At 41.0% G+C, this 22,932-nt stretch overlaps 1 protein-coding gene across 1 annotated transcript in view; it reads right to left on the bottom strand.

The window, feature by feature from the left end:
* Positions 1-1,213: 1,213 nt before the first annotated feature.
* TMPRSS5 (transmembrane serine protease 5) overlaps positions 1,214-22,932 on the bottom strand; it is a 36,109-nt gene continuing 14,390 nt past the window's right edge. Inside the window, exons 3-12 of the mRNA XM_069947597.1 lie at positions 22,629-22,745; positions 20,763-20,898; positions 19,382-19,495; positions 18,681-18,724; positions 16,553-16,715; positions 13,109-13,290; positions 9,712-9,810; positions 3,510-3,652; positions 1,482-1,634; positions 1,214-1,383 (exon numbers count right to left, since the gene is read on the bottom strand). Coding sequence (XP_069803698.1) covers positions 1,375-1,383; positions 1,482-1,634; positions 3,510-3,652; positions 9,712-9,810; positions 13,109-13,290; positions 16,553-16,715; positions 18,681-18,724; positions 19,382-19,495; positions 20,763-20,898; positions 22,629-22,745 — 1,160 coding nt within the window. The 3' untranslated portion in view covers positions 1,214-1,374. The remainder of the gene's footprint in view (positions 1,384-1,481; positions 1,635-3,509; positions 3,653-9,711; positions 9,811-13,108; positions 13,291-16,552; positions 16,716-18,680; positions 18,725-19,381; positions 19,496-20,762; positions 20,899-22,628; positions 22,746-22,932) is intronic.

Genomic DNA, 22,932 nt, shown 5'->3' with positions numbered 1-22,932 from the left:
AAATGTTTATTCTGTAGAATAGCCACAATACCCACCTGAGGAAAAATAAGCATCAAAAAGTGAGAAGGGAATGCAACTAAATGCCAGGACATGAAAACAAAATGGAGATGCACAAATGTTGCGGTGTCCTCTGTATGAAGCCAGATCACACATGTATTTCAGCTTCAGAGCCTCTGTTTGTTCTCAGCAGCTGTAAAACATTGTTCTTTAATAGAAAAAAAAGAGAAGTCTCCAGCGAGGATACAGCTGTCAAAACGACTTAAATAAGATTTATTATATCACTTCAATAAGACAGAGCAAAAAAACAGCAACTCATGACTGAGAGTAATTACAGGAGCAATCAATTATACTAATTACACAAAATCCACCACACCAATCATCCTAGAAATGAATGGGGAATTGGCTTTATCTCTGGATGTCGTTTCTAGAACGTCGGCAGAAACTCGACTATGATAGCAGAGCGTACTGTCCTCTTTAGATGTAGGGATCTTCCACCTCCGAGGTAACCGCTTCCTGACATTCCCCCATAATAGCGGACAGTGTGATGTAGCTGCTCATTAACCTGTAATTACAGACATCCTGCACCATATAGCACAGAAAACAATGGCGGCCGTCTATAAAACCTGTGTAGTATACGCTGTAGGCTTTAAAGGGCTTGTTCACCAATTATTTTTTTTTTCAAATCAACTGGTGTTAGAAAGTGCCAGATATTTGTTATTTACTTATTTAAAAAAGAAAATCTCCAGTCTTCCAGTACTCATCAGCTGCTGTGTGTCCTGCAGGAAATGGTGTATTTTTTTCCAGTCTGGAAAGAAAGAGATGTTTTCTTTAGAGATTTGCTACTGCTATGACCAGTTCTTGTCATGGACAAAGGTGGCAGCAGAGAGCACTGTGCCAGACAGGAAAGAATACACCACTTCCTGCAAGACATACAGCAGCTGATAAGTACTGGAAGACTGGATTTTTTTTTTATTGGAGGTAAATTACAAATCTCTGAGACTTTCTGTCACCAGTTGATTTGAAAGAAATTAAAAAAATGGCGAACTGCCCCTTTAAGGCTTAGTGTTCAGCAGTAATTTCAATGGCTAGTCTGACACTTTTGTTATATGACAAGCATAACATACTTTGGCATGGAGTCCTGTACTGGCACCAACCGTGAAAATAAGTGAACGGATTGGTACAATATCCACCTAGATTGTTGATGAGGAGAAATATGTGGATTTCATAGTAAGACGTATATAAGATGTCCTTTATACGGCTGCTTCCCAGTCACTGCCATGAGCTGGATAGATCGGCCATCATTGGTATATCATTGTGAAGGTGGATGGAAATGGGTTGCAATACCATCACATCTGTTGTCCACCAGTTCTGTCTCTAGTCTTCCTGAAAAAAAAAAAAAATTATAATCCTCCAGTATTTTTTTTTAGTTTTTGGAAGCCGAACACACTAAAAATGTGGAGGACTTTCCAAAAGACTATTACCTCAATAATCTTATGTATCCAGTCTAAAAAGGATCCAATCTTTGTATAAACGCCCGGACGGTTGGGCTCAGCACATCCCATTCCCCAGCTCACCACTCCAACGAGGCGCCAGGTATAGTCAGTCTGACAAACCAAGGGCCCTCCGCTGTCACCCTAGAGAGACAAAAACAAAACATTACCTCCACATTAAACAATGAGGGTCCATTTGTACCAACTAAAGTTTTGTAAAGTCTTCCAGCCTGTACAGTTACCACATATTGATTAAAGAGGAACTCCGGTTGAGGAAGATTTAAGCCACCCATAAACTAAGCTTGTTTGTAATAGGTTTATAAATCCTCACTATATAAATCATCTTTGTCATCTCTGTCTCGACTCCTCTTTTCTCCCCCGTTCTTCTGAGACAAGTCACATGATCTCAGTCTCTTCTGTTGCCAGGCAAGCTGTAACACCTCATCTCTTAGCCTGCCCACCACTGACATCACACAGTGATCTCCTGGCCAAGGGCGGGGAAACAACAGAATCTCCTGAGTAGTATAGGGTAAAGGACACACTGTTGTTTCATCCCTCTCTCTCTAATCTATCTATGTGGATGAATAGTAAACAAAGCAACGTAGCGGCACTTGCTTAGATGAAATCCAAATTGTGCATTTATTTCCAAAGGTGGCAAAAAATACAGTGGTACCTTGATTTAAAAATAACTTGGACTGAGAACGTTTTTGCAAGAAGAGCTCACAGTTTTCCAAAACTGTAACTTGGTTTAAGAGCATTGTTTTGGTGTAAGACCTCCCTATACTGGGTGAGAGGGGAGTGGGGAAGGGGCATGGTCTTCATAGCGGGATCTACAGCCCTGTACTCTGACCCAGGAAGTCTCCCTCACCTTCCAAATCATAGCAGATCCACTTCAGGCTGGGGCTTACATCAGAGGACAGGACTGTGGAGGTAATCTCTTTATAGCTGTAACCCCTCTCTCCCCGGAAAGAGAGTGCTTCTATAATGTGCCCACATCTGCCCTGCTCATTCCTTCAGTGTCTGTCCGCCCTTGTGTTTCTCATCCTCTCCATTACCGTACAGTAACTTATAATATCACATATTCAGCTGTTTCTGAATGTTTGTTTCATTTGTTTTACATGTTATTCAGAATAATAAATCATTATTTTTGGGGTGTAGAACCAATTGTCTGCATTTCAATTATATCTTAAGAGAATATTTGCTTTGGTATAAGAGCGGATTTGGATTACAAGCACGGTCCCGGAACGAATTATGCTCGTAATCCAAGGCACCACGTTACAATGTTTGAACCCTATCACAGCACCTTTTTAAGGGTTAAAACTTATTTTTTGTCACTTTTGGAAATGAACGCACCATTTGAATTTCATCTGAGGGAGTGCTGATACATTTCTTTGTTTGCTGTAAGATGGTGGGGACCATGATCGACTTCCTGGTTGCTGGCACCCCGGGTATATAATCTTACAATGCTGCTTTATTGTGGATTCCTATGTAGATGGATAGATAGGTATGGGTACCTGGCGAGTGGTTCTAAGGTACAATGCATACTGGGAGATGTAGTTTTCTGCAAAATGGATTATTTGTAAAAGTTTGAATCAGGGCCTAGGAGCAGCATAGACAAGTGGGAAAAATGTCAAACAATTGCTTTGTTAACACAGCCACAGTGAAGTAAGTCATATGGCATTATTCCCTGCTACTACTGATATTGGTCGTTTTGTTACTGTATAACAAACAATTGGTGGAGGATTGGTGAGTGCACCTATATGCTTTTTGTGCATTTTATTTATTTTTCTTTTATAGGGATTACCTAAGTTCCCCTTTAAATAGAGTGTTTATGGGAGGAGGTAAGACCGTAGCATAAATGTACAGTTGACCAGAACGTCTAGGGAACGTTTATTGGATTCTGGGTTTCTTGTAGGGTCAGTGGAGGAGTTTATTACTAATGTAAGTTTTATAATAACTTATGAAGTTAATAGATGTTGATGTATAAGCCGGTCACTACCATCAGTAACTATTCCATACCTGACATGCATCAACTTTCCCATCGAGGTAGCCAGCACAAAGCATTCTTGAAGTAATGTCGCCATTGTATATGCAGGAGCTATTGCATTTCTTAGTGCTAATGAGGGGCACCATGGCTTCCTTCAGACTTTGAGGCATGTGTGCTAAAGAGATGAAATATGCATGAATCTGATCCATAGTTGGCAGAATAACATCACAGCACCACAAATTGCTAGGGCTTAAGGCTGCATCTAACTTCTGCAGCCAATGCTAGTCATATGCCGCATGGTCAGGATTGGACAGACCCAAGTATGCTCGAGTTGTGCTCATTCCTATTCATATCTAAATGAGCCTGGTAAAAAGTAACTTAAGCTGTGATTAGTGGCTGTGGCCGAATTACACCCGCTGATAGACGAATCTAACCTGCTGATAGCTCCCTAGTGGGCACAGGGTGCTGAGGATAAAGGATTATCTCCTACCTTCATCCTTGGCCTGTTCCTGTGCTGTTAGTTGTGCCTGGTAATCCGCTAGGAGCACTAGGGGCATGGCTACTGCCCCTCCAAGCACCGATCCGGTCCCCCCATGATTATCAATGGAGAGGGCTGGCACTACGCCCCGGGGGCCACTAGGCTCCTAGCGGATTACCAGGCACAACTAACAGTATGGGAAGGGTGCCGAGGATGAAGGTAAGAGACACACCTTCATCCTTAGCGCCCCGTGTCCACTATGGAGCTATCAACAGGTTAGGTTTGTCTAACTTGCTGATAGTTCCCCTTTAATACATCTGAGCCATACTATAAATTTGTGGTTGTACTACTGTATATTCTCCGTCATGTTCAATAGGCAGCATAGCAGGTCAGTGACTACCACAGCAATACAAGCATAGAGTGGATATGGATTCATCCACACACTTCCGACAATAAGTAATGACAATACCAACACAGCACACTGTGGAATATGTAGGTGCTACAATATATATATATATATATATATATATATATATATATATATAATTCTAGGAACATTTCTAAAAGAGAGCCCTATCATCAGAGCGATTCTGAGAAAAATCATATGAATGACAGTAGGTGAAAGTATAAGACCACACTCAAACACATAATTTGAAAGCCAATAATGTTTGGTAGTATTACAGGAAGCAGCTTTTACTGTTATTCTAGCTAAGTGAATCACAATCTGGTTATTTTCGTCTTCTCTGGAAAGGTACCAATTGGGAGGGGATTTCATTTAGTAAGGGGTTAATTTGTTAGACTAGGATATAGTGGTTTGTCTAGTCTATGCCATCTGGTATGGGAACAAATAGATGCTGGTAAGGGTTTAAAGTGTACCTGTTGCAATTTTTTTTTTTAAATAAATTAACAGGGGTTGTGATTGCAAGAAGTTTTAAAGTTTTCTATGTTTAATTCAGTGTTATACATATGGCCAAACTGAGCTCCATGCTCCTTTTCGGCCGATATTTGGTCTTTTCTCTGTTCAAAAATAAAGAGACCACACACAGGAAGTCCCAGTCCTTTTCAGGCTCATGCAAGAAAAGATACCTGTTCATCATGCAGGCTGTATATCAACTGAGAGCAATTAACTTAAACTAATTATATTATTAACTTTTGCTAATTATATTACCAGCTATTCATATTACCAGGGGATAATTAGTATAATGTCACTGACAGGAGAGCTGACCATACAATGTGAGCACCGCCAGGATTCTCTGCTACTACTGAATGTGCATGCACACTAGCTGTACACATGCACAGTAAAGGGAGACACCTAGGTGGCCATATGTATAGGGCTGATTTAAACATAGAAAATGTTAAAGAAAATAGAGTATATTGTAAAACTGCTTGCAATCTTCTCGATCAAAAATAATTTTTTATGAGAATTTTGAGTCTTGAGAAGGGGGATCCCAGTCTCCTAGTAGAATGTTTTCAGCAGCTCCCTCAGAGAATGAATGGAGTGACAGAAATAATGTATGACCATTCTAATGGTAGACTGGGGTCCCCATTCTCAAAATCATAGGGGTCCCGCTACTGTGGCTGGTTAATGATTTTGCCTAATGGTAAACCTCCATTAATTTAAACCTGTGAGCACTGTAAGGCTATGTTCACACACCGCACTTTTTATGAAAAGAACGGCCGTTTCAATTAAAACAATGGCTTTTCTTTTTATGATGCAATGATTTGTATTGAAGTCAAGGCAAACAATGGCCATTGTTTCACGCAATGTATTGTACAACAGCTATTGTTTGGCTCTGGCGGTCGAAATAATGTACATGCCATTTATTTCTGGCCATTGTCCATAGACTTTAAAGGGAAACTATCAGCAGGTTAGACAAATCTAACCTGCTGATATGTCCTTATTGCACAGGAGGCGCTGAGGAGGAAGCTATGTATCTTACCTTCCTCCTCTGCGCTATTTTGGTGCAGTCAGTAGTTTTCTTCACGGTTCAGTAAGACCGCGGTTTAGTAAGACCGTTTTTATACATAGCCTAAAACTGCGACACATAGCCTAAAACTGTGACACATAGCCTAAAACTGCGACACATAGCCTAAAACTGCGACATATACTAAAAGTATTTTCATGCTTCATTTGGATTTCAGCAGTGGAGTGACTTTCTGCCGCACCCCTGCAGTCAATCCTAAACTTTAAGCCTCTTAGTAGAGTAAGGCTTTAATAGACCTGGCTGCATTTAGTATTCTGGATCTGTTCTCCATCTGTAAACATGAGGATACCTTTGTACATTATAAAGGCAAACAGCAAATAACAAAATGACAACTCTTGTTTAATTGGGCATTAAAGACTACAGGAAAGACTCCATGCTGCGTCCTGCAAAATCCTCCTGCTGATCTGTAACCTGGAAATTAGCGCTAGATTGTGTTTTGGATTGGAAAAACAGACTGTAATTAAAATAAACTCTATATTACATAACCCTCTTACAAATGGAATAATTGTTAGTTTAGGATAGAATAATATGAGTTTCTCTTAAAGGAACCTGCCTATTTTAAGTGAATGTACCACTTCAATCTGTAAATAAATATTTTATATGACCTGATGGGCGATGCTGTGCAGATTCTGATGGTGTCGTCCATTTTTCAAAAGGCTGCATGGTTCCCACAACCTGCCATGTTTTCTATCTATGCAAATGAGTTTGCTTGGTGCACTGGAGGAGGGCTTAGCGCCCCCCCACCCCAGTGCACCGATATCTCCTCCCCTCAAGTCTGGCCACAGCCTGGCTCTGCCTCAGCGTGTCACCCGAGGAGATATCGGTGCACTGGGGCCATGTCATCACTTTAAAGCTGCTTGAACCACACTGGGGAGGTTCTTAGTGTAATGACTGGAGTCGTGGATCCACTGGACCGTCACTAGCGATGGCGTAAGCGGCACCAGGGAGCGGAGTCAGGATGGACTTGCTGCGGCAGGCGACCCCCAGGTCGCTACCCCTGGCTTGGCTTGCTAGTGACGGCGGACGAGCTGTAGCAGGAACAGTAGGTAAGCAGGCAGGCAGGCAGGTAGATGGACACACAGATAACAGTCACAAGCGGAACAGCAGGTGGCAGAACAACGGACAGGAACAACAGACAGGAACAATGGCAAGAACAACAGGTAGCTGGGACTGAACACACTAGGAAACATGTAGAGGCTCCAACACCTGTGGTGGGACAGGGCTGCAATTTATAAGAGAGCCTCAGAGCAGCAGCCAATTAAAGGCACACAGACCCTTTAAATTAAAGCAGAGCCAGCGCACGTGCTGCCTAGGAGACGGGACGTGCCCGTCGAGCTGACACAGAGCTGGAGGAGGAGGAGCCCCGGCACAGAGCAGGAGATGGGGCAGCAGCGGCGCGACGAGAGGTATGTGCCACGGCCACGGATGTGACACTGTCTGCTCCTTTTGCCTTGATTGGTAGATTTCTCCCTCTACCCAGTGAATTGTGTATCAGGCAGCATGAAAATGATGACAGGTTCTTTTTAAAGGGGTCGTCCAGACTTTTAAAAAAAACATGGGCGCTTTCTTCCAGAAACAATACCACTCTTGTCCTCACTTTGGGTATAAGGTTTGATAGGGTCCATTTACACAGAAAGATTATTTGCCAAAGACCTGATCTCTGTTTATAGTTTGTTTCTGGCTTTGGCTTCAAATCTTTGGCAGATAATCTGTCAGACAATCTTTCTGTGTAAATGGACCCTAAAGCCCCTATTATACGGGATGACTGGCTGAATAGGTGACAAGGCTGGAAGGGTTTGATGCATCATTTCAGGGCATCTATATAGGGTCAGTCTGGAGACAGTAAGTAGCAACGTGGTAGAAAAGACCCAGCACTCACCAAGTAGATCTGCTAATTTATTGTGCAATTTGCATCAGATACAATAAGGATGCGTTTAGGCCAAGCATGGCCTTCATCAACTTAGGTAGTACTACCTAAGCTGATGAAGGCCATGCTTGGCTGAAACGCATCCTACGTTCTTTGATACCAATCGCCTTGAGCGCCACCTCAGTCGGAAGCACCGCCCCCTCCACAACCATGGAAACAGTAAGCAGGCAGGTTTATTTTAGGGGGAAATATGGGAGATATTATGAGGCAGGGGCTGTTAGTAGAAATAGAATAAAATGGAGACTAGAGATCAGCGTAACTCGAGCATGCTTGAGTTTGTCCGAAACCAGAAGTCTCAGCATTTGATTACTGGTGGCTAAAGAAATTGGGTGCCTCCCTAGGGACTCCTGGAGGACATGGATACAGCCTAAGGCCTATGGCTGTTTTCATGTTTTCCAGGACCCACTGGGGCTACACCCAGCTTCTTCAGTCACCAGTAATCCGGGTTCGGATGAACTTAAGGGTCCTATTCCACAGGCCGAGCAGGGCCCGATCAACGGTGTAAACAAGCGCCGATCTGTAAGCGACCCGATGATCGTTGAGTGAGGGCTGCAGGGACACCGTTACTGATGTCCTTGCAGCCCCTGCACCATACATTACCTGGCAGGACCTCTTCTCGGCTCCGTCTTCCTCCCAGGGTCCCGCGGCGCAGCATCAACCTGGCCTGTGATTGGCTGAGCGGTCTGACAGATCAGTCAGGCCGCTCCGGAGCTGCTGAAGCTGTGTCGCGGGACCCAGGGAGGAAGACGGAGCAGAGAAGTCCTGCCAGGAAATGTATGGTGCTTCTCAAATCGTCGGTCGCCCGCCGCGCACCGCTATTCCACCGTAGCGATGCTCGGTGGGGGACTGATGATTTTAGGTTTGGCCCGAAATAAACAATCAGCCAATGACATGATCATCGGCTGATCGTTTTCTCTATTCCACCGAGCGATAATCGGCAAATTCGGCTCCCATGGAATAGGCCCCTAAGCATGCTAAAGGAGACACAAAATATCAGGGACTCTTTGACTGGAGGATGCAGGGGGAGACAAGACGGCATAGACCCTATGAGAGGAATGGGCAGACACGCTATGGCGGGAGCTGTGAAGGGAAAATGCTCTGTGTACAACATGCACTATGTTGTGATACCTTTGTGTGTATAATGCTGGCAGCTCATTTTATCATTTTGTAAGCTGCTAAGAGCCTGCACAAGGTTAGTCACAATGACTGTACATTACTCATTTACAGTTCCCGTATCCATAAGACAGCTACAACATTTCTTCGTTCTCAGTTGTCACTGAAGTTACTGGCCGCTTTTTCATCTCTAGAGTCTCCCCCCTGTATGGGTTGGAGGATGTCATAGAGCTTGACCTTTAAATCTTTCAACATGTATTCAACTGAGAAAGCACTTTAATTATCACACATAGCGGGGAAGGACGCATTTCATTCATGAAATCAATACAGGTCATGGACAATCCGTCTGGGCTACTGTGTCTTCTGACAATGAATAGAGCATCATTACTGTTGTCAATGAGCACTCAGTGCTGGAAAAAAAGGATCTGTGTCCTTCCAGATGTCTCCTACTATTTATTACACTGAATAATTTCTAATCTTATAAAAAGCATCTAAAAAAATAATAAATTGTAGAGTAGCAAATAGATGTGATTTGTGCAATCTTTTTTTCCCACTGAAATCTGCAATTTATGTTGTTGTTTAGTAGTGAATATTCCCATTGAAGTCAATGGGCAAGGAAAAATCCACAGCAAATCCGCAGTACATGGATTTTCATACAGATTTGTTGCAGCAAATTAATCTAGTGTGCATATAAAGGTAAGGACCAGAGGTTTTATATGGGCAAGACTCACTGTTGTCAGGATCAGTATGTCCCCAGCCTGATACCCAGCATTCAGAGCCCGCAGGGAGGTCTTGTTCATATTGGGGTAGACAAACAGGACGAATGCTATCTGAGGAAAATAAGGTTAATCAAATTAAAAGAGTCATACACAAAAGAGGGAGAAATATAAGCCATAATAACACTAAAAATGTTATATAGCACACATATTCCAGAATAACATTGTAAACAATAGAAAAATAAAAAATATTGTTTAGTGCTTTCCCATAGGAAATAATGTAAATGTGTCTAATTGGTTTCAGCACCCACCACTACTCATTTATAGCATTGAAAAGCACTCCAGCAATCTTATACAATACAGTATTTGGCTATGTTCACACTGCGTATGAATCCGTCCGTAGATCGTACGCCGCCGTACATGTGCGGCTGAAACTACGGGCGTGGGAAAAATATGCGTCCGGATGCGTACGAACCGCGAACATACGCCCGTAGTACAGTTATGCTTCCCTAGCTTGTTTCGAAGCGATCTGAGGCAGGTCATTTACTTGGAAATCTTCGCCCAGCCCAGTAAACCACACAGAACCTTTTGGATCGAAAAATCAAGTTCAATTTGGCTAAAATAAGTACTTCGTACGGGACCGCATGGGAATCCACGGCCGTGAGTTTCAACATTTCCGTTCTCTAACAATGGTCGTGTTCATTTTTCACGGCGCCGTATACGATCCGGCCGTAAGCTCATACGTAGTGTGCATTGTGCGGGCAGATATCGTATACTTTCAAGCGAACGCATCAACCTCAAAACTACGTGCGTATATTCGCAGTTCGCACTACGGACGGATTCATACGCAGTGTAAACATAGCCTTTTACTGTACTGTATGTAAGGGCTGTATTACACGGCACAATATTGAGGACTGCTGCTACTACTGGGAATGGAGGTATGTGAGTACCCAGCAGCTAAGCTTCGGACATGTCATAGCATCAGTGGGACATATAGTATATGAGACTCCACTGATCACTAGAATGAAGGGAAGAAAGTGCTTGGCTAAGTACCTAAATACCTTTGTTTCTGCTTGGCTTAACTTATGTAGTGTTCACACTACATAAATCCCATAGTAGTCACGACCGTTGTAACAACGTCCGTGATTACTATGGAACTTACGTAGTGCTGCCTTCTAAGGAATCCTGGCCTGAGTGCATACACATAGTACACACTCCAGCTGGGAGCTTTGCGGCGCCGCAAGAAACTGACATGTCAGTTTTCTGCTGCCGCTAGTCAATGAATAGCAGCCACGGAAAACCCTGTCAGTTCACTCCATTGTGAGCAGGGGGGAAATTCGGATGCGGGTGCACACGGATGCGCATCCGAATTCAGCGGCAGTAAATATCATCTGGCCAGTACTACAGTACCGGCTGGGATGATCTTTTCTGACACCGGACGTTCCGTGACCCGGCCGCGTCATGGAACGGCCAGTGTCTTACAAAGTGGCAACATAGCCTGAACATGAAAGCCATGATAGCCTCATAGAGGTGCATGGAGACTGTCATGGCCAATGTACTCGGCTCTGAAAGCGCCTCTGTCTGCCCCTTTGTTCTAGCTAATGGTGTGGGTCTCATTAGCTGGATCTCTACTGACATCTTACTATGACATGAGCTGAAATACCAGACACAGACTATAGACTTGGATTGCATAGTTTGCGGAATAAAAGTAGATCAATTGCTCTATTGCTATTTAGAGCAGTCTAAATATGCTATCAGATAGATGTTCGGGAAATAATTCCTGTTTCTTCCCGGACAGCCCTGTCAGCAGCCTATAGATTTTTCCTTACACCATTCTATATCATGAGCCCAATTTACTATGATGGTAGAAAACAGTCAAATAAAACAAACCAAACTATCATCTTACTCCATCATAGCTACATAGGTACCAATAGTGTTAGCTCAAACACTGGCCAGTACACAGGTCAAGCCACATATATCCTATATAAAGAAAACTAGAGATAGGGGCGCCTTATGGGGTAGTATATAAGCAGGAACAATCAAGATGTGTGAATAATACCATTCAGGAGTTGTGCTACATCTAGGCACAAGCTCAATTCCATTGTGCGCTTATAGTAACATAAACCACCACAGCTCATGGTGTGGTGTATCGAAATGTAGATGATACCTGAAACAGGATTCTATGGACCAATGATCCCCTTCAAATGGACCAGTGCAGATGAACTCCAGTATATATATATATATATATATATATATATATATATATATATATATTTATTTATTTATTTTATATACCTTACATGTACATAAACCAGAAATCGGCAATAAAACTATGATTCTTTAATTTGCCAACGCGTTTCGTCCAATCAAATACAAATAAAGGCCTTTCTTAAGCAACTTGAGAAAGGCCTATATTTGTATTTGATAGGCCGAAACGTGTTGAGCTATAAAAGAAACATGGTTTTATTGCCAATTCCTGGTTTATGGACATGGAAGGTATTAATATATACTAGCATAGTGGAGTCCATCTGCGCTGGTCCATTTGAAGGGGACCATCGGTCCATAGAATCCTGTTCCAGGTATCATATCTACATATACATCCCATATGGGCACATCCAGTTGCATATTACTGTATGGGATTCTTTTTAACATGGTTTCTAGGGCAAGCACCGGTAATAAATTTATCTAGCTAATCTGCAGTGGAAGTAATCTAATCCAAAAGGGGAAACCCCAACTATAATAGGAAATGAGATTAAAAAGCCAAAAAAAGCCAAAGAAAAACCTACTCTCCATGTCAAGATAATCACAGGCTTACTAAGAAATAGGCTATGTTCACACAACTTTTGTTATTTTCTGTTTTTCAAAAGACAAAATGACGTACATTTTGCTGTTTGGCCGCCTGTTAATATGACGACGGCTGCTGGTACATTATTCTAGTTTGAAGTTACTAATTGGCTTTTGTTTGTGTCTTTAATTGACTTTAATTGTCTTTAAGAAGTCCATTGAATTTAATAGTAAAAACTGTGAAAAGACTGTGAAGAAAAACTATGTGTGAGGAACTAAAAAATAACGTCCATTGTTTGCAAAAGACGTCCGAAATTAATTGTCATGACCATTATTTTGACATCCATGCAGAAAATGTCCGTCATTTTACGCACTGTGTGCAATGGGCGTCTGTCATTCCATTGGCTTCAATGCATTGAATTGAAGTCAACCATATTGTGGCAATAACGGACGTAGTTTTGAATAGAAAAGATGTTTGTCTTTTCTCTTTTTTTTTGCCATTGTGGCAACATATCCATAAACAGGAGGCCACCTTGTATGCCAACCGCCATCTAGACACCTTGCTGCAATCGATTGGTGATTGATAGATATGTGCTGCATAAGTCATATAATAAAACAAAAAATGCACCTGAATAGTTTAAGGGCTTCTCCAGTTTCATCAATGCGATGTCATAATCATGGCTCCTGTCATCGTAGTTCTGGTGATAAATGATTTTCTCCACTCCTGATGAAGAGGCTTGTTGTCTTTTAGGGGGGTGACTGACAATCCCTGAAAGGACAGACCAGCTGGACAGCTGAGGAGACCTGTAACTTAATAGGATCACTTATAAGTGACACATAAGCCATGTTTAAATTCATTCATTCTTTTTATAATCATATAAACCATTAAATATAAATGTTATTCTTTTTGTAATCTACATACATATTTTTTTCCAGCATATATATATATATATATATATATATATTTTTTTTTTAATTATTATTATTATTTTTTATTTTCTTTTATTTTCTAGTTCTGTTGCTAGATTTTAGGACTTGCTGGTCCCACCACAAGCTCTGGGAGCAGGACCTTCCCGCTCAGCCAATAGCCGGCCGAGATGTGGCACTGCTGTGACCAGTGATTGGCTGAACTGGAATGTCCTGCCCTGAGTGGCCATCTTGGATTCAGGTTGAAGAAAAGAATGGTAGAAGACCAGAAGAAGATGCACAATCAGACCTGCGGCAAGACGAGAGGGGGACTAGGGTAGGCAAGTATATTTTTTTATCCTGTATTTTACCAAGGCCTTGGAACTTTATTATATTTTTATACAACACCAGAATACCCCCTATTTGTAACCAAGTAACAGGAGCTGAGTACAAATAGGTTGATCTATGAATAAAAGGTACACATGTTGTATGTGCATTTACATTTAGTTGTAATTATATCTATCAATACTCTATGTCTGTGTTTCAGTGAACTTGATGTCTTTTGGCAATATATTGTAGTTTACTTCTGTGCAGGTATGGCTGATGTATGGCTGAAGTTATGAAGTACTGTAAGATAGTTGAGCAGATGCACAGCTTCCTCCTTACTATTGATGAGCGAACATGTTTGTAAATGTTCATACGAACATAGCGCTAATTGTTTGTGTTCGACGATCACATGTCCGATGATTGCAATGTACGCAACCGCGCAATTCACGCTTTACACTTGATAATCTGTACGCATGTGGGTAACTCTAGACTGAAACGTATGCAACTGCGTAATTTATGCTGTAAACCTGTAATAATCTGTACACATGTGCGTAGACCGAAATGTACGCTTCTACTGTATGTTCGTTATTTGTCCGTAAATGTTTGGTGAGCATGAACGATCAAAGTAACTTTTTTTTATATTCGTGTTTGAGGTTCGAACATTGGGGATTTTCGCTCATCAATACTCCTTACTAAGGGCTCTATTAGACCAACAGATTACCTGACAGATTTTTTTGAGCCAAAGCCAGGAATGGACTATAAACATAGAACAGGTAATAAAGGAAAGACTGAGAGTTCTCCTCTTTTCAAATCCATTTCTGGCTTTGGCTTAAAAAAAATTAGTCAGATAATCTGTTGGTGTAATCGGGCCCTAAGGCTCATTCACCTCAGTTTATGAATTGTTTGGGGTATGTACGTATATTTGTTAATATAGAAATCAGTTCTCCGTGCACAGAACTCCTGGGGAGCTTGCGTGTGCCTTATTGTTATGCACAGCAGCCAATTTGAACATTGCACAGACGTGGTGGAAGACATGTATAGAGGCCGCAGGGGAATAGTGAGAAATTCTAAGGGTAACAACATGGAGAATTTTCTTATTCTGTTATCTTGTTTTTTTTTTTTATAACTAAAAACCCGCCTGCCTTAACTATTATGCTATAAATATACTTCCAGACCATGATTGCGATGTGTGCTGCTCTATTGCTGGCATTTCCCTGGAATGTCATTATGATTAATCATGTTATCTCCCCCTACCACTACTGTCTTCAAAATGTAAAATAAGATGCAAGAAATTAGGTCAGATAGGATCAAAGTACAGTTGTAGAATAACCCTTCCTATGATTAGTATAAGCTTCATAATTTTTTCCCATAATCTGCATTCGTTCTTCCTATAGGCTAATAAGAAGGGGGTTCTAGGGATAAAAGAAATTGTGGCTGGGGTGCTGTAAAAAACAAAACAAAAAAAAAACAATACTCACCTGACTCCAGGCAGCTGCTGCATCGGTGTTCCCAGTCACCAGTTATCACCGCTACTTCCTGAAAATGCATCATTCCCACAGGAACTGTTATGCTCAACCAATCACTGGCTTTAGTGGTGTAACACCTTAGTTAGTAATAGGTCATGGAGACACTTTCTGTGAGCATGGCAATTAAGAAACAAGAGAGTAGCAGTGATGTGTACAGACTAGGAGCGACGGTAGGACAGCTCGGTAGCTGTGGAGGATTGGTGTAGGTGAGTATAACTTTTTTTTTTTTAATACCCTCTTTAGCCACATATAACACTTTTTTTTTATTGCTGTACAGCTTTAAAATAATCCTTCTATTATACAATAAAATACATTGGGAAATTTACTAAGACCGACTATAAAGAGTACACCTTCTGCCCATAAGCAACAAGCTAACATTCACAACAACTATGAGCCTACATAGATGTCCACTAAAACTTCCACTAATTTCTGTTTGGCCATTTCCAAAACTTTCCTGCCCACCTCTCCCATCGCCATTAAAAAATAATGAGAAAGGCACCAAATTGGTAAAACGTGACAATTCTTTACGCCAATTGCAAATTTAGAATGCCAAAAACTTGCCAATTCTGATGGGTGAAAATGAGCTGTTTTCATACATGGACCAATTCTTCACCAATTGATGATTTAATTTATCTAATAGGGTCACCTGTGGTCAGCCTAAAACTAGTCATACAGTAGAGACTTCAGACAGGTTTTTTTCTGGATGACTTGTTGTTCATGGATGACCTGGGAAAGTTGTGGTCTTGAATGTTAATCACTCTTTCACTAATTCACTTTAGGTGAAATGCCTACTATCATAATTCTGCTACAACAAGACAAATCACCAGTTAAAGGGGTTATCCAGCGCTACAAAAACATGGCCACTTTCTTCTAGAGATAGCCCCACTCTTGTCTCCAGCTTGGGCGGGGTTTTGCTGCTCAGTTCCATTGAAGGGAATGGCGCTTATTTGCCAACCGCACCTGAACTGGAGACAAGAGTCTTGTTGTCTCTAAAATAAAGTGGACATGTTTTTGTAGCACTGGATAACCCCTTTAACCTCTTCCATGATCCGTGGCCTTGCATTGACTTTCATTGATGGAATTCAGATCTGGTTTTTGCCAATAACAAATTTTCAATTACAGCAGTTCTAATGTGGCAAATGAACTTTTTGACAGATGTTTGTCATAGTTTGGGATGTAGCATTCTTAATCGTGTCATGAAAAAGTGTGATTATTGGCAAAGATGGTCGAAATCAGTTTTTTTTGGCTATCCAAAATCTATTGTATGGTCACCTTAACCGATATTCTGGAAACTGTGCTTTATCAAGACCTACTTGTGTACACAGTGGGCTGCAGTTATGATCCATTGTTGCGCTATGATGGAGCCACCACAGACATGCTTGTTGTGTAGAAATAGACTAACTTGCCATGGCCAACGACCCAAGGCCACATCACGTCCTCCAATAATTCTAGAAGTTTTGGAACGGGATCCACATTCTGTAAAGGTAAGATTAAACGTTAGGTGAGCAAAGTAACTTTATAAGATTGTATAGGATTAGAAACTTAAGTATGACTTAGTGTCAAAGGGTAGCAAAATTATAACACAAAGCATGTATTTCTGCGCCAAATTATTGTGACATTTTGACAAATACACCAGACATAAGGGTTATGACTCCTTCCCTAAGTCTTCCCAGCCTAGAAAAACATGGCTGCTTTCTTCTAAAAACAGCAGCATACTTGTTGGGTGTGGGTTTTGCATCTCAGTTCCTTTTGAAGTTAAATGAAGCTGAATTGCAATACCACACACAACCTCGGGCCAGGGGTGGTGATGTTTTTGCAAAAATGTAGCTGTGTTTTTTTCTATCGCTGGATAATTTCTTTGGGGTGAGAGCTGTTCTTTGTAGCCCCTTTCTGTCAAAATGGGAAACTAGGGGCGGGGCTTTATTTAAGACTGGCGTACTTGCACATCAGTCTTTATAAATGTCCACCAAAGTTATTTGTCTTTTTAGGTGTCATAGTATTGATAAATTTATTGTTGAGTTTGCGGTGTAGTCTGGGATACCACCGCTCTCCTGTCAATGATCGGCAGCATTCTTTCTATGCACAGTATTGTAGAGAGTGCTGTTATTAGTGGGTGGGTAATCTGGATTGGCAACTATCATGGATCACCGGGTACACCTACTCTGGAGTACTAGCTAATAAAAAAATAGCTTTTACCAAAATTATGGCAAGTAAAAAGAAAATGAAAATTTCTAGGTTTATGTTGCCCATAAATCTGGTAACGGAGTCCTTTTAAATCCCCTAAGATAATAATGTTTAAAGGGACTCTGTCACCTCCAAAACACCCTCTAAACTTAAGTTATCAGTAGATTATACATCAGTAGAGTATACAACTCTGATTCTATATCTGCAATGTATATCTTTCTATGCTCTTTAATTCCTTTGCTATAAGCCACAAATGAAGGAGTCTAAGCAGTCCTCTCCATTATATTCTTGAGCTGAGTAGTCCTCTCTATGCAGCAACATGGCCAGTGTGTAGTCTTACATTGGTAAAAATACAAAGGAGAAGAAAGCTACAAATTACAGATTTGGAATCCTTTATCCTACTTAAAGTGGTTATTCTGAGAAAAATTTACTTTTCCCCTATCCAACCCAGGGCTCTAGTCATAACAGAGCCGCGGGGGTCCGACCCCTGAACCTCCCAGGGATCTCCGTTTTGGACCCCGCCGGCTCTGTTATGACTAGAGCCCCGGGTTGGATAGGGGAAAAGCCCCCTGTGGATAGGGGAAAAGTTAATTTTTCTTAGCGATCTGCTACTTTCCCTCTATCCTGTGGATAGGGGAAAAGTAAATTTTTCCGAGAATACCCCTTTAAGTCCCTATTACACGGGGCAATCAGCAGGAGCAAACAAGCACCAACCTGTCAGGTCAGCACTCGCTTGCTCCTTGTTCCCCTGCCTGCTGCCGGTGCTATTACAGATGCCGACAGCAAACAGGTAAGAGCGCGCGGGGGGTGGGTGAGGGGAGCTGTAGGAGGGGCTGCCCAGGTGATTGTTCAATCGACCCGTTAGCCCATAAAAGATAGCGGCGGTCTGTTGTCGCTACTCCGGTTACATTGTTGGTCTTTCAACATGTTGCAAGATCTTAAAAGACAACGATCAGCTGACATTGTGTCCTTTATTACACAAAGCGATAATTGGCCAAATACGTCCGATAATTGCTTTGTGTAATAGGGCCTTTACAGATGACTTCACTTTAGCGTTTTGAGGAGGGTGGGTTGGAGGTGAGTTCCTTTAAAAATTTATTTTTTTTAAACCAGAACATGTTCTTATTTTAGAGGTTAAAAATCAATGTTTTTCTCCACTGAACTCTAATTCAAGAGGAGTAGTCTGCTCCCCAGATATCCAGCAGCAAATACAACACACCAACATAGGTCTAATACATTTTTACATTTACTACTCACCTGAGCATTTCAGTGTAACAACACGTCCCGAAAGACATCCTCGTCTGCAAAGTAAAATGTGGAAATAGAAGGCTAGCACAAAAAGTACCACCATTGGGATAAATAGAAACTCATAAAGAAGTGAGTCATTAAAAAAATGTTTAAGATCAAAAAGAAGCAGTAAGGGCCCTATTACACGGAATGATTATCGTACAGAAAATCGTTATATTGTTTGAATTTAAAAGATAATCATTGTGTGTAATTGCAGGAAACGATCAAAAAATTGTGTCGTTAATTGTTGATTTAGATCTGACTTTAAAATCATTGTTTATCATTTGCTAATCGTTCTCTGTAATTCTGCATTCATTCACTAATCGTTCAGTGTAATTCCAAATCGTTCCTTCTTTTGCTGGGATCAGATGGAGTAAACGATCGTTGTAATGATCATTGTAATGATCGCAACTAACGACTATATGGTGAACGATTTCAGATTAATGATAAACAATCTTGTTTCTAATCGTTTAATGTTGATCGTTAAAAAATTGCTTTGTCTAATAGGACCCCAAGTGAAGACATCCATTAAAAAATATATGTGGTTACTATGATTGGCAAGACATGTCCTGCAAAACTAACAATAATACAATATTATTTCTTGTTATGTGTATTATTGTGTTTACTTCACAATATACATTGTCATCTATGATCTTTGTTTGTCTACCAACCTGGTTTGCCACGTATGCTCAGATGAAGTGGTTTGACCAACTGGGACCTGGACATATTCTTGACTGTGATTTAACTTGGTAGATGTCAAATTCACAGCCTTGTGATGCATTAGCCTGCAAACAACAGTTTAGTGAGGTTATAACTGGGTAATAAAATCTCAAAATCAAAAGCATGTCTTATGAGCCAAGATCATTGGGATATGAAATCTACATCCGACTTAAAGTACTGTATCCCTTATCCACAGGATAAGTGATATGTGTGCGATCAGAGGGGGTGGGTCTGCTGGGCTTGGGACTGCTTGGGTCCCTACTCTTCAGAACAGGGACCCAACTTTCACCAATCACCAATGTATTCATTGTCTATAGAGCTGGTAAAGATAGTACAGTAAAATGCTTGACCACTTTTTATTACAGGCACAGGCAATGGCTATTTTTTACCAAAATCTAAATCATCTGCCAAAAGCACATGGGAAAACTGTGTTATGGTTTAATGAGACCAATTGCTCCAGGCGGGCCGAGGGCTACATATGAATAGCGAGCGGCACAGGAGGGGGCAGCACAGGGGGGAGACGGACTGGTGGGCCACGCTGGTGCTCAGTGCTTAGGGTGACACCCCAAATCCTCCTAAACCACTCATTAGCATAGGGGGAATTAGGGGCTATCATACGAATGTGGGGCAGAAGAGAAGATTTAGTACCAGCTCTGCTCTTATCAGTTAATGATTATCTACTGAGACATATCAGCAGGTTTATTGGACTGAACCTGCTGATAGTGCCGCTTTAAAGTGTACCTGTCTTTATACAGTAACTTTCAAAATCTAAATCAACAGTAGATGTAATATAAAGCAAGTTTGCAATTTACATTCATTATAATTTTTGTTATTAAAGAAAACATGGCACTTCCTGTTTTGTGACTCTTTTTTTCTGAAAGAGTCAGAAAACAGGAAGTCCTGTGTGTCCCATGTCATCAGAGCGCTCATGTGATTGATGGACACATTGACCCGTGACTCTCTGTACTGGCTGGAATCACTGTGTTTAGTCTGTTTTTGTTTCAACCAGCAGAAAAGTCAGAAAATCTGCCTTCAGGAGACTGGACCTGGACTTCTGTTAGTTCAGCTTTGTTTTACAGCATGATAGCAACAACAAAAATAATGAATGTATATAGCAAACTTGCTTTATATCACATCTACTGAAAGTTATAACAACAGGTACACTTAAAGGCCTTATTGAACCAAACAATTATCGGCCTTACTTGGCTGATTATTGATAGATAACAGATGACTATTCTTTTTTATAACCTAGCCTGCCAAAAAAGAACCGTAAACTATCTAACCCATATTAAGAGTAGGTAAAGTATCGGTTAAAAACATGAAGCTTTCTACCTGATGAATCCCAAGTGTCTGCATATATGGGTTCCCCAATTTGCATTCCACCTCTCATGACAAGTGAGGAGCCATTCTTGTCTGGATTCCACCTGCACTTCCAACAAGAAGTTTTCTGTATTTATTCTGAAAGATACTGAAACCGTTTTTATGAAAGTAGGATTTCTTATGACAAATGATTTTCACCAATGAACTGACACCCAGAAGCTGCTATTAATAATCGCAGTAAAAACTATGCTGAAATCAGTGATATCCAACTGATCTACAACCTACATAGCTTCCTTACATATACAATACAATATTACCTGTTCACGTTATGACTATAAATATAAGCAAAGTCAAAGAAGAATTTTACTTTGAGTGTCTATGGCCATGTTCACATGGCGTAAGAGACCGGACGTTCTGATGCGGGCGCATCCGTGCACGCCTGCATCACAACTCCCCAGCGCACACTATGAAGCTTGCGGCCGGAGCCGCTCGCTTCATAGTGTGCACTGACATGGTTTTCTACGGCCTCTATTCACTGAATAGCGGCAGCAGAAAACTGACATGTCAGTTGTTTGCAGCGCCGCGAGGGATCCCGGACAGAGCGTATACTATGTGTATACGCTCCGGCCGGGATCCCATAGAAGGCTGGGCAACGTATCTATTGGTAAAAAGTACGACCGTTGCAACAACAGCTGTACTTTTACAAAAAAGATACGTTGTGTGAACATAGCCTATAACTTCATTCAATGTTTAGTATCCACACTCCCAGAAGATATCATATAAAAGCAATGTATTATGTATTTATTTCTAATGTCATTAAGAAAAATTTAATCTGTAGATTAGAATTAAAGGGAACCTGTCACCACTTTAATGCTGACTGGACAATGAGCCATTGAGGTGGACCCCACTGGCTTTTGCCTACCCCACCAGCCTTGATTGGTAGATTGTTTAAAATATGTATTTTATTTATTTATAGACACACTCCCATGTAGGTATATATCAGCCTTATGACAGCTGTAATGTTATTATTACACAGTAAAATTATTGAAATGAAAAAAAAAAACAATTCTATTCAAACATAACTTTTTATATTTTGCTGCCAATGGGGACACTAACAATTCCTTTCATGCTTGTTATTATTTGTTCAGTCTCCTTCCTCAAGTTCTGAGCTGCTTCTTTCTGCTGAGTATTAGAAGTTCATTGTGTCTCCCCCTTCTTCCCCCTCCCTTCTGAGACAGGGGATGTAAACAAGTCTCTGGGTGTCTGTATTTGAAACTTTGTAGCTTCTTTGTAATGCTGGGAGGGTTAATCTAAGGTCAAGTTGCTGATGAACTCACTGTGATTAATCCTTCCAGCAATACAAAGTTGCAGATAGGGACTTGTTTACACAAGCTGTGTCAGAAGGGAGGGGGGAGGAGGGAGAGATGGAGAGAAAAGCTCACACTTTTTTTTGTCTTTAGCAAAAAGCAGCAGTTCAGAAGTGGGGAAAGGAGACTGAATAGATAATAACAAGTCTCACTATGGACAGCAACAAATACCCCTTTAAGTTATACAGGGTTCAGGAAGAAGAGAATCTGTAAGGAGCAATGAAGCTGAAGATAGAACCTTATCTTTGTCCTTATTGTAAAAAGTTTGTCCCTAACTTCTGTAGACCTCAAATAGTACAATTGAGCTGTCACCTCTAATAATAATGAGATGACTTTGACGATTCTTTCCCAGGTCATACAGAAAAGCTAAAAATTTAGCGGCACATATTGTCAGCCAGTTTTCACAAAAAAAAAAAAATTAAATAGAATAGAATGCCATTTTTTTGATGATATATTCACATGAAATCATTTAGTATCACATCATGAAAATATAAAAAAAAATATTCCAAACCTTTTCTACGAGGCACAGTAGTAACTTCGTTGTCTGTGTCATTACATCGCGAGGTCACCTCAGCATCTTGTAGCGGTACAGAGCCTTGATAAACAAGAGGCTTCATGAAGTACTGCACTGGAAACAGCAAAAACCAGAATGATGAAAATACTTTTTCTGCATGGAATCATGCTAATATATAATAGGATGTCCATCCTTAAAATATCTCTTGTCATGTCACTAATAACTGCAACCTTTACAATATTTTTTTTTTGCTGCTCCTTCTTTTTTTTTTTTTTTGTTGCACTTGTAAAAAAGTTGGTAC

This window comes from Dendropsophus ebraccatus, chromosome 12 (assembly GCF_027789765.1).
Source record: "Dendropsophus ebraccatus isolate aDenEbr1 chromosome 12, aDenEbr1.pat, whole genome shotgun sequence".
In the NCBI taxonomy this organism is placed as follows: Eukaryota; Metazoa; Chordata; class Amphibia; order Anura; family Hylidae; genus Dendropsophus; species Dendropsophus ebraccatus.
The sequence above is the reverse complement of the archived record's forward strand: the minus strand, read 5'-3'. Positions and strand labels throughout refer to the sequence as shown.